At 43.0% G+C, this 12,667-nt stretch overlaps 1 protein-coding gene across 4 annotated transcripts in view; it reads left to right on the forward strand.

Moving 5' to 3' along the window:
* SYT16 (synaptotagmin 16) overlaps positions 1-12,667 on the forward strand; it is a 143,540-nt gene that overhangs the window by 74,573 nt on the left and 56,300 nt on the right. For 2 of the 4 annotated variants that reach the window (XM_067555146.1, XM_067555147.1), the window contains exon 2: positions 5,312-5,491. In XM_067555146.1, coding sequence (XP_067411247.1) covers positions 5,312-5,491 — 180 coding nt within the window. Of the gene's footprint in view, positions 1-5,311; positions 5,492-12,667 lie in introns of those variants that run through there. The other 2 variants (XM_067555144.1, XM_067555145.1) reach the window with 1 other exon arrangement.

A 12,667-nucleotide genomic window follows, 5' to 3' on the forward strand; every position in this document is an offset into this window, starting at 1 on the left:
GTCATGTGTGCTCCCTGGTATAGCAGTTCTCTTTGTAAGGAAGTTGCTCCTACAACTGTTTTGACCTAAATTTGTGAAATTCTGCATACTCTGGTGGTTGCTTTAATAGCCTCCATAGCACTCCCTGAGCTCACATAGATATGGATTCTTCAGGATGTTGTTAAAATCAAATTAGCATTAGTCCTGGCTAACGAAATCCCCTGAGACCGTTATTAGTTTAGTAAATTCGCTCCAGAATGCATGCGTTGCACTATTTCCCTTTATCAACTTGACCCTGGCATGCAGACAGATGGGGTGATCCCAGATTACCTCCTGAGATTTGTGTTCTGCAAGCAAAGAATAAATGGAACCCTTGAAAGAGCCCTTTCCGTTTGAATTACCCCATTGACAGACCTGTTCCTGCACTGTCACTGCAGCAGTTATTTGGCCCTGCATCATCTCCCTCGATAGCTGCTGATAATTGCCAGGCATAAAGCTCAGTACAGATGGCCTCCCATGCTTCGTTGCACAGTGACATTGTTGATAGGGATGATGTGTAACAAATTATGTGGGCATGCAAGTAGGTGGAAACTTTCTAATACGCCACAATAATAATAATGCTCATTTCTAATGCCATGCAGCTTTCCCTAGAACTTCTGCCCACACAACAGCCTACTTAGTTCGCAATCCTGTGTGCATGCTAGACAATTAGCAGTTGATAATGAAGAATGCCATGGGAACCAGCAGGAAAATAATAGCTTACTCCAAATATATAATGAAATGTAATTAGCACAGACAGTAAAACAGACAATTTATGGGTTTTTTTGTAATTAAAAAGTACCAGTAAACACTCCTATTGCAGAAAGCTTGGAATCAATTGGAATTAAAGAACTATTGTCTGAAATAAGATTTTATCCAGAATTTAACTCTTGGGAGGCCAGCTATGATGAACTGGAATAAGATTTTTCATTGCAGACTCTCCATTCAGTGAAAGAACTATGTATATACTAGGTGCACTGAGAAACTTCCTCTGTTTGTATTCCTTTTCTAGCTGAAGGAACGATGTGTTTCTGAAATGGCTGTGAAACTCACACCAAGCCAAACAGCTGGCTTGGAATCCTGACTTCCATTGATGTTAATGGGAAAGGTCCTGTTGATTTCAGTGGGGCCAGGATTTTACCTCTGGGGTACTGGACAGTTCCTTTTCTGCAAAATATAGTCGCTCCCTACAATCCTAAGATAGTTGGATAGTGTGGGTACAATAGTGACACGATTGTAGCACTCTATGCCTGGAATATCCGCCTTCAGATATCTCTTATAAATCTCACTTCCATCACAGACCTTCTTTTCTCCAAATTTATCCCTTCAAATTGTGTGCTCTGGTTTTCTAAACTGTGCCTGCACAATTGCATGTGCAAAAATGATATGTGCAATTGGAGACCTAATTTGTACCTGCCGTCATATTAATGTATGCAATTAAAAAACAGGGGGCAGGACAAAATAGAATATGTCTATAACAAAGCACAGCTTAATCTCTTACTGTCATCTATCTGCTTACATAGCTCCACCACCATAGTATGTGTGCGTGCCACATCTTTTAAATTAATTTATCCTCGCAACACCTCTGGCAGGCAGCAGGGTACCATTATCCCCACTTTACAGAAAGTAAAGGATCTGCGGCATAAAGGAAATGACTTCCTCAAGGTCACACAGGAACTACGTGCAAGAGCCCGGAACTGAACACAGATCTCCTGAGTCCCAGTGCAGTGCCTTAACCACAAGACCATGTTTCCTGTTGCGTCATTGTGTCACTTGCTCCTGGGCTCTGTCATCTCTTTCTGTCTAACGTAGGCTGTACCCACTGTGGTCAAAGTCTGCTCCTTTTCATTTGCCTGTGAAGCCCTATGCACACCTGTGGTGCTATATACACAATGGTGGCTGCAAACTTTTATTTCTGACCCTTGTAATCTTTTGGGTAAGGTAACAGAAGTGCAAAAAAGCACGAAAAACGTTTTGGAGCAATTCCCCATTCTTGCTTTCAGCCCAGAGGCGTGAGTTTGAAGAATAAACCTTCAGCTGAGGAATGACAGGAGAGAAGGGTTGGGAAATCTGGAAAGCATCTAGGATAAGCGCACAGGTATGTGGGGTGCTTTATTTCCTGTGCCGATTGATGCACATACCATACAGCGTGAGTTTGGCTACCCACACAACAGGTTAAATTATTCCAGTCGGCTGTCAGGTTCATCGATCTGAATGTCTCTTTCCTAGATACACAAGACAGCTATCATGTACCCCTCGCTCAGATGCACTAAGCCACCGATTGGTAGCACCCAGCACAAGTAGCTTGGGGGTTTCCACATGCAGGAGAAGAAAAGCTTTTGATTAGTTCTGATGGCAGGTGCCTCCCACCTTTGCAACTAGCTTGTCCACGGATAAGAGAGACCAGAGTGGCCCTGCTTTTCCTGGTGACTCTTATTGCAGTTTTTTGCTGGAATAAGTTCAGCCCCTGTGGCATGGACGCCCCCCACTTTCCCCACAAGTCTTGCCCCTGACAGCAAACAGGCAGCTGTGGGTATCGACTCTTTCCTTGCTCATGTGAGAAAAAGGGCATCTCGGACCTCCTCCACTATTAGAACAGCTCCACTATTAGGGAAGTTTGGGTGGATATCAAGTCATGATTTGGCCCTGTGCTTCCCAACAGTCCTTTCAGATGGCCACAGTCAGAAGGCCCCGCAGTCTGGTCTGCACTACAGTTTTTTTCTGGGAAGTGGACCCCTCTTGCGAGCAGCTTGGTAGCCCCACCAGAGGATGCAGTGATTGGAGAGCTAGTGTAGACAAGGCAGTGTTGGTGTGTTCATCACCAGCACATTTACACCTGCTCTGAGCAGAGTTTTGGAGGCAAATTGGAGCCCTGTCAGCAGGAGAAAATGGAAGCCAGCTAATATAGACTCATCCAGAGAAATTGAGTGTCTTACCCAGGCTCAAGGGTTTGTGGCCAGAACCCAGGAGCTCTGACAGTTCTTGGGCAGTCTTCATTTTGTGTCCCACTCAGAGTTTAATAAATGACAATTCCATCTCCTCCTGCAGCCACTAGACATCACTTCTCTTTTTCAAACCACTAAAAAATCCTGTGATCAAATCACTCCAAGAGTCTCCGGCTGTAAGGCTTAAATTAAATGTATAATCCCTAACACACTGGCTGAGACACGGGGATTCAGAGGAAGAGGGGCAGGAGGGTTTGCATACATGGCTGCAATTTTTTCCCCGCCAGAGCTGTATTCAGTGAAGGGAAGGGTCAGTGCGGGGAGGGCAAAAGAGGCGTTATGCCAGCCTTGCACCTCCTTATATTCCAGGATTGTGCCCCAAATCTGCTCTAACTTCTGCTCGGCTACCGCAGCCACCTAAGGGCTGTAGCAGCAGATGAAAATAGCAGGAAAGCAATGGCATCACCAAACTACCCCTTCCCATGGCCATGCCACAGTATACCCCTTCTGCCAGGGAATGCAACGGGGGGGAGGGGGAGAGAAGAGGGGCAGAGTGGCACACAGAATCTAAGCCACCAGGGAAGCATTTACACTGACGTGGTTTCCTGGCTGAGAGAATTGCTCTCTTTACGTACCCTTTTTGCTGCTGGACTGCCACGAAAGGTCAGCATTGCTTTGTAGAACTGGACCAGTTATTTGCCTCAGTGCCCAGGGAGAAGAGAGCAAGTAAAGCGTAGACTTGGAAGAGCTACTGCTCATTTACGCGGGTGTGAGCAAGATCAGAATCAGCCAGACAGCTTCTGCTTTACCTTGGCGTTTCTCTGCTTTGCCAGGTTTCATTCCAAACAATGTCGATGTTTCTTCAATGTGGTTTATTTCTGAGAAGTTGTGATTTTTGTTTCTAATTAGCCACATCAGTCTGCCTTAGTTGTTTATAATCCTCTCTCCTGCAGTCTCACTGCTTGCTGCCTGTACAGGAACTGAAGACCTTTCAGCCTTCTTCACCCCTGAGTACCTGCTCAATCAAATCTTGTAAACATTTAGTTGGGCACACGATATGCAGCGCTGACCCCGGTTATTTTGTTTCTTGCTGCCTGCCTCTTCAGTGAGCCATATCTTCGAAATCAACACATGCCACCAATGTTTCATTTTTATGGGGTCTTTGACTTGAACTGTGCAAATGAACTTCACAGCCGACTGCTGTTAATTTAGTAATGACTGAAATAATATGCTGAATTAATCTGCAGATGGTGCTTACATTTTTTGACACATGTGCCTTTGCCACCTGTACCAGATGATCTACGTAATGTCTGTCCTTGGTTGCGGCACTTCAGTGCGCGTGATGTGAGACAGTTTTAAAAGCTTTTCTGCTAGCATCCATAATTCTTTCCAGAGCCAGCAGCACAGGCAGAATGCAACAAGTAGAAATAAGAGAATGTTTCGCTACAGTTTAACACAAAAATGTTGCCTTACAGGGCTGCGTTCTCAGCTGGTGTAGATCTGGGGATGTCACAAGTTAATTAGGGCCAGGCCTGAAGTCGGCAGAGATATGCCACGTTACACCTGCTGGGGATGTGGCTCTGTATCATTAAGAGTAGTAATTATGATTTTGTAGTTTGTGTCTTATTTTAAAGGGGGAAAACATTTTAACAGGGTACATTGAAGAGACCAGGTTCTTTGTAAATGGCAAAGCAATTCTCCTGTACCATTCTCTATCTGTGCTGGTCTCATGTATTTTTGGAGTAAGTGTAAAAATTTTCCAGAGGTATTTGCCTTCAGTACTTCTCTCTCTGCCAAGAGGTTCAGCCATTTCTTCCCCTCACCCTCCCCAAGGAAAATGCGATCTCTCCTTCGCTCTCCTTCCGACTTGAGAAGATGAATGCTACCTTATCACCCTATAGACATAGTACTCCCTCTTTGCATGTGGCTGTGTATGAATGGTTTAGGACCAATCTGCCCCCAATGAGCCTGATCCTGTTTACACCTGTGTGAATCAAGAGTGACCCTATTGAATTGAATGGAATTACACTGGTGTATGCACTTGATTGATCCAAACTCTGTAGAAGTCAATAGGAGTCTTTCCATTGACTTCAGTGGGCTATGACTCAAACCCAGAAGGAGAGCAGAATCAGACTTGTGTAACTTTCCCCCTTTGCTTATGTCACCAGTAGATTTGGCCCAATATAGAGGTTGCATCCACTTACTACAGGCTCCATTCTGCTGAATTTGGCTGCTTATGCATTCGGATGGGCGTGGGTGCGGGGGCGGAGGCAGGTGAACCACACTTCGCCAGGAGATAGGCATTTACCACTGCAATAACATTTTATTTCTTTGTTTTTTGTCACTAGTTACTCCAGAGGCCATTGGCTTCTTGTCTGCAGTTGGAGTCTTTATTGTCCTCCTCACAGTTCTTTTCCTCTTAATCAACAAGAAACTGTGCTTCGCAAGGATAGGTGGGCTCCCATGCTTGGAACACCGAGGGAGACGAAAACACTACAAAGAGAGGTCTGGGGTTCGCGAGGGCCTGGGTAAGCATCATTATCTCAGTGCCTTTGATGTACAGAAACTCATGGAGGCTTTGATTAAGAAGAGCGTAGAGCCATTTTACTGTGTCTAGTGCTGCTTGTGGGGAAAAAATAGCTGGGGCTTGAGGTATAGTGGTGTAACCTTTAACTGTAGCTATAATGAACACACAGTTGCTACAAGGGACCCATCATCTTTGTTGTCTTGGGCGATGTTTTCTTGAAAGGTGGAAGAAAAGGTTAAAGAAAACACATTTTCCCACCCTTATCTTGTGGGTGTGCTTTGCTATTGCAAAGAGCAGAAAAGCTGGACATTTCTGGCATTTCCTCAGAGCAATGGGAATGTTATTTGCTCAGTGTAGGATGCATGCATCCTGATTTCCTTGCATTAGCTATCATACACATCATTCTGCGTTAGTCCAATTCCAGGAACATATGTTAGACAGGTCTGTGACACGCTCAGCTATTGTAGCTTGCAGAGAAGGCTTATGGGGGAGTTGTACTTTTGTTGTTTTACCTAGGAATGTCGACACGTAATCTGGAATTTTCTCACAACAGAACCAGACTAATTTTTCAGAAGAGGCTCTGCTCCTGTCTAGGCACCTGAAATTGGGGTACATGGGGAGCTAGCAGCCCTTTTGAAAATCTGACCCTAAGTGTCTCAGTGGGAGATGCTGAACTGCATGCAAATCCAGCCATTAGCTTCCTTAATTTTATGGTGGAAGGAAAAAATGCTAAGTAAATGTTCTCCTGGGTAATGTTAATGGCAATAATGGCAGACTTTACGTAGAAATCACCTGTTGTGTATCAGTAGGTTCTACAATAAATATTTAAAAATATATCAACACACACACATTTGTACTTAAAGCGTTCCTGCTGAGGCTGTAGGCTAGAATTGGACCTTTCTTTAATATTTTTCTCAGATTTGCTTGCAAAGTCAGTTGCATTTTACATGTGTTTGGGTTTATCTTCCAGAATATATCCCTCGGTGTACTTTTAATTAAAGAATGGGGCAAGGAGCTCAATTTTACAGACTAGTTACAGATGGTCTTAAACCTATTAATACGTGGGCTCCAATCCTGCAGTTGTCTTCCTGTGGATTGGCCACAGCACCTGTGTAAAACCTCCTGGACGTCAGTGTAGCTATGCCCAGGTGGCTGGGATTCACCCACACTAGGGCCTGAATAATAAGCAAACAAATACTTAGACACAGGTTGACCCAGAAGTCAGTGGGACTACTTACCTATTTAGTTAAGCATGCCAGTAAATCTTTTCAGTAACAAAGCCAACAGGACTAACCCAGAATGAGGGCTCAGCTTGCATGTCATTTTTTTCCTTTTCTTTTCGGGCTCTGTCATAAATTTAACATTACTTGAGCATAGATTTTTCTATGTTAAAAGAAATTTAACAGTATTATTTTTAAGTCTTTATTATTTTTTTTCTGGTAAGTAGTATAAGAGTGTGGCACTTTTTTTTTTAAATGACACATCTCCCAGCAATGTGTAGGTGTCGACATTCTTTGGAGCTGTCAAAGACTATCATGCAAACATATATTTATCGTGCCTTTTAAAATGTGAATTATTAATAAACAGGGTGGGTTTTTTTCCCTCCCAAATTTTGAAGGCATAAAATTGCTGCCAAGCTGAAGCACTCTGTGGCAATTTTCATTTCAAAGTAAATCTTCTATGACTGAGTAATAAAACCTTGAAAACATGGGTTTATAATGGAAACCCTAATTCAACTTTAACTACAGCTGTGCCGTACAAGAAAAATACCATACACATTAATGTCGTGCTAAATCTGATACCGTAGAGGAGTACATTGTAATAATTAATTACAATGGGAGATTACTCTCAGAGACTATGTTCTCCTTTACAAAGTAAAATGATCATGAAATTTGAAGTTAGAGTCATTCAAAATATCAGCCTTTTGATGTTTAAGTTAATTTTGATGTATTATATAGGTAATTTTAAGACCATTATAAGATATGCTTGCAAAAGAAACCAGGATTTCTTATAGACATAAACATGAAAGACTGGGCCAAAACCTAATGGTTACGTATCACATCATATGGCAATTGCAGAAGTCTAGCATCTGGGCTGATAATGGGGCTGCCAAGTAGTCTGATTCCAGCAGGACAGCTGTGGTTTATGATTAAATCATTCTATGTGATAGCTGTAGTTAGTATAACTAAGAAAATCCCCAGTTATTACTGCTAACAAGTAAGGTTTTTTTTTACATACCATGGAGTTTGATTTTTACTCTAATAAATGTGTGTCTGTATATGTGTGTGTATGGATATATATTATTACAGTATATACAGTATATAAATTGCTTGTGATTCTGTTTTTCAGTTCTTTTCTTTATTCTTCTTGGTGGTAGGTTGCCTTTATTATTAAAGGGCCAGATTCATTGTTAAGATGTAAGTTGTTATATTAGTAAGTAGATGATGGGTAGATATGGTAAAATAGTGAAATGCAGCCACTCCACTTCAGGTGGGGTTTGGACTGGTTAAACACCTCTTCTCTCCGTGATTGAAATTGGTTGTATAACTGGCCAATTCTAAGGGCAAGTGTAGGGAATCAGATTTTGATCTCCACTACATTGGTGTAAATCTGGAGTAACTATTAACTGCAGTGGAATTACTCTGATCTTACACCTTTGTGAATAAGTTCAGAATCTGGCCCAAGAAGTTTAATATCTGTCTGAATTTGATGTACAGGACAGGTTTCACCTATATCCTTGCTGGATTTGTTGTTGAATGTTGACATATCTAACAATAAAAATAAAGTTGAAAGGAAGAATAAATCTATCTGGTTTGTACACTGAATGTTCTCATGTTAGCCTTCAAATATATATATAAAATCTGAGCAAAGATTTTACTGAATTTGGCTGTACAATGGCAAAAGGACTTGAGTGAAATACGTGTTTTCATCGCTGTGATTCTGTAAGACACATCTGGCCATTTTAGTCGTAATTTGATTGTAATAGAAGGGCCTGTGTCTTTCTGAAAGGAACAATACACTTGAAGAATCTTTATGGAAAAAGAAGTATTAATTGAAAAGCCTTTAGGAAACTCTACTACAATGACTTGTAATTACTGGTACACAATGATTATCATTTCTGGTACTTGAGGCTTTTGTGTCTAGTACTCTAGATTCCTCTTTCTGACCTTAACGATGTGCTGTGTTCTGGACCATGATGCTCTGCCACTGATTGTCTCTTATTCAACTGTGTGCACTCCAAGCCATGTTGGAGCAGCCCAGAGCAGTTCTGAGTTAGAGTGTGTGCAACTGAACAGAAGAAATAAGCGGTAGCTACTTGGGTTGCTAAGCCTTAGCATGGTTAACTGGTGCAGTTCCCCCCGGGAGTTGGTAGCCATTGCTCTAAGAATCTGTGGCGGTGGGGAGGAAATATTTCCCATTTGATCTATACAGTGCAAGCAGGGTGAATCTGGTTCCTGTGCAGAGGGTCAGTACAACACCTGTGAACCACCTGAGTCTCAACTGAGCTCTAGCTGGAGGTTGTCTGTGCTGCAAAGGCCCTTCCTGTGGGGTAACGTTTACCCTTGGAGTGGTGAAAGTTTACAATATTTACGGTGTTGCTGAGCAATTGCAAAGTTCACAAGCGAAACCAGCTTGTTTGCAGGAATACGTAACAAGCACAGGGCAAACCCTTGTGTACAGAGCCATATCTAACCACAAACTGCAAGGCTGTGACTCATTTAAAAAAAAACAAAAACAATTCACTTTGTTTTATATCTTGATTTAGCACTTGTTATATTGATATGATTTATTCCAGAGTGGAGCAGAATGATCAAACTTACAACCCACACTGAAGCCAGGGAAGAAAATTGTGGTCTCTTCATTCTGCTTTACACAATTTACAGAGAAAAATGCACAGACTCTGCCTTTTCATCAAATAATTACCATATTCCCAACCCCAAGCATTAAAAAATCACAAGTTGCATCACCTCCTCCCCCAAAACCATGAGACCAGCTTAAAAATCATGAATAAAAAAAATGGAGGGTTGGTTTTTATTTGTCTTTTAGTTTTTTAATCCTAGAGCGCCTCAGTTTGTTTTTTAAAGCTTTTTTCCCTAGCCACAGGGACTAGAAACTTACTTTTAAAAAAAAGCTGAAATTCTTATGTATCGGGGATGGGGCTTTAAGGAAAACTCAAAATATCACAACACTTGGGATAAAATCATGAGGGTTGGCAACAGCTTTCTCAGTGTCTCCTCCATGGAACATGTCAAAGGAGCAGAGGCTTTGCCCATCGGGTACTGACAGCAGGCTAACTCTTATGCCTATTCGTGAATGAAGTAGAGAAAGGGGAAGCAAATGGGTGCAGGATGGCAGTAAGTTGCACACATGGTTTACAGGCGGTGTAGACTGTATTCCTTCAACAGCACAGTCAATAGTTTGTGTCTTTCCAGAACAATACAGTTATGGCTGCTATTAGCATCACTTACATTGCTGTAGTATCCAGAACTGGAATCCCAGTATGCTCGGTGTTGTACAGTCATAGAAAAAGGCCTGGTCCCTGCCCCAAAGAGCTTAGAATCGAATTTGAAGCAATACAGCACAAGTGAGTAAAACAAGCTGTGAGTGGGAGGAAGGATGAGGGTAACTGCAGTAAGACCATGCCTAAATAGTTAACTAAAATAGATCTATGGCTCTGAATTTCTTTTAAAGGCAGCATTTGTTATGGCTAGTGCAATGACCTGGGATTCAGGAAACCTGGATTCTATCCCTGACTTTGCCAGTAGCCTGCTGGCTGACTTTGGGCGAGTCACATCACTACTCTGTGCCTCAGTTTCCCCCTGTGTAAAATGGGGATAATGACACTGACCTCCTTTGAAAAGTGCTTTGAGATTCGCTGATGAAAAGCACTGTGTAGGAGCGAGGCATTACTATTGCTCTATATTAATGCAGTGTTTGAACATATCAATACTATACCATTTCTGTCTGTCTCATGGCCTAGCCAGCATTAGGGATCTGATTTCTGTAGGCATCATGACAGAAGAGGATCTTGAGGAGGGGGTGGTTGGATTTATAGGTCAGTTCAGGGACTTATGATCCGCCTGTGCATAAGTGGCATTGTGAAAAGGAGTGGAGAGGTGTGTGTCTGAAGTGTGTAGCATGTGGCATAATGTGTGAGTCTGCGCATGTGTATAGTATGCACTGTGGCTATTCCCAGACAGTTAACTGTGCAGACAGCAGACCTCCTAGAGCCCCACAGATGTATGGGGGAGATGAAAGGAAGAGCAACAGCAGATACTGTGCTTATAACTTTTTTTCAAAAGAGTAAAAAAAAATCTTTATCACAGGAAACTAGAAATGCTTCAAAACTGCTCCATGCAAGCAACTGTTGTAATTGCCACGGGCTTGTTACCTGATCACAGAACAGAGGGGAGGTAGCTAGGCCATGTGCTTGCAAAGGGTCAGAACCCAGGAGTCAATCTGTCTAATCAGGTGGGGTCTGCACTGTGAAAACAGTGTGAGAGCCCTTGTGTGTGGTGTGAGCACACGTGCACTCGTGTAGAGGAGGAAAGTTACTTGCTGTGCCACCTTCTTGTTACTACTCAGTAAATGAAACTCAGAAAGGAACCACCCAGGTTTTTGTGCTCATTTGACAAGCGGACATTGAATTTCTAAGGACCTGTTTCTGGTCTCATGCTGATTTTACGCTGATGTAACTCCATCCGCTGCTGTGGAGTTATTCCTGATTTACACTGACATCAGATCAGAATCTGGCTATCCACTATAGCATAGGCAACAGAATATAGTCCAGATATGTGTTTCCCTACTCCCCACTTACCTAAAATTCTCCCAAGAATATAAATATTTATTGCATTAGCGCCTAGGAGCTCCAGTGGACCAGGACCCCAGTGTGCTAGGCGTTGGTGTCATGGAGCCACAGAATCTGGTTTATGCCCTGGCCTTTAATCCATCTCTTTTTAGTGTGCTGGACCCCAAGGATCCCCACTGTCCCATCAGGCTGGTGCGTGGCCTCCACAACTCTGAATCTGGGCCTTTGGCCCCAGCTCTCCCTGTCTCTCTTTGGGTACGTCTACACAGCAAAGACAAACCCACAGCTGGCCCATGCCAGCCAGCTTGGGCTCATGGGGCTCTGGCTGCAGGGCTGTTTCATTGCGGTGCAGATGTCTGGGTTTGGGCAGGAGCCCAGAATCTAGGACCATGAAGTCCAGCCCAAGCCCAGAAGTCTACACAGCAATGAAACAGCCCCATAGCCCAAAACCTGTGAGCCGGAGTGGGCTGGCCCGTAGGTTTTCTTTGCCGTGTATACATAGCCTCTGTGGCTCCCTGTAGCCAGTCCAGCCAAGCCTGACTCCTATGGGCGATCCTCCCCACTTCTGGGCACAGTGCCCTCAGGAAGCATCTGCAGCGACACCATAACACAGGCCTTTGCAGAAGAAGGGAACAATTTATTAGTTACTTGGATTACGGAATCTGAAAGTCCTTGGGTTAGCATGAAAGAGTTGGAAGCCAGAACTTTGCCATGCTCTGCTTTCCTGTGCTCCATCCTCACTCTTTGTCTCAGTCCCTAGAGAGCTCTGTGGCTGTGTCTATGAGCCCAGTTCTTAACACAGGTTCCTGTGTCCATTGTCCTGCTGCTGCAAAATCGTGCTGTGTTCACATGTTCAGCTGCCTCTGCAACAAACCTGAGCTCCTATATCTCAGGGAGACCAATCAATTCTTCCTCCAACAGGTAGCAGTGCAAAGTGCTAGGTACAGAGTCATGCAGAAACTTTATAAAATATTAAAGAAAATTATCGTATTTGTCAAAGATGTACAAAAACAGAACAAAAAGATGGTCCCTGCCCCAAAGAGGTCACAATCTAAGGAAAATAGTAATGTGCTTATATATGGACTAAGTAGTTTGCGTCACACAGAACAACTCACAGAGTGGAATAAACCCTTTGGGGTCAGGTTGCAATCAAACTGTCCTTGGATTTAATGACACTACTGCAGATGTTATTTCACAATGTTTGAGTTTAGGAATTCCAGAAACATTTTCCATCTTGTTTTCATACCACTTCTCTACATTGAAGTCAACCTTGGATTCGGGAAACAGCTCCTACCTGTTATAAACCATCACTGTCACACAATAGATCTTGCTATCATTCTTTCCCCGCTCTTCCCCCTGTGGTAACTG

Source organism: Emydura macquarii, unplaced genomic scaffold (genome assembly GCF_026122565.2).
Source record: "Emydura macquarii macquarii isolate MOO-44397 ecotype Brisbane River unplaced genomic scaffold, CSIRO-AGI_Emac_v2 contig_1551, whole genome shotgun sequence".
NCBI lineage: Eukaryota > Metazoa > Chordata > Testudines > Chelidae > Emydura > Emydura macquarii.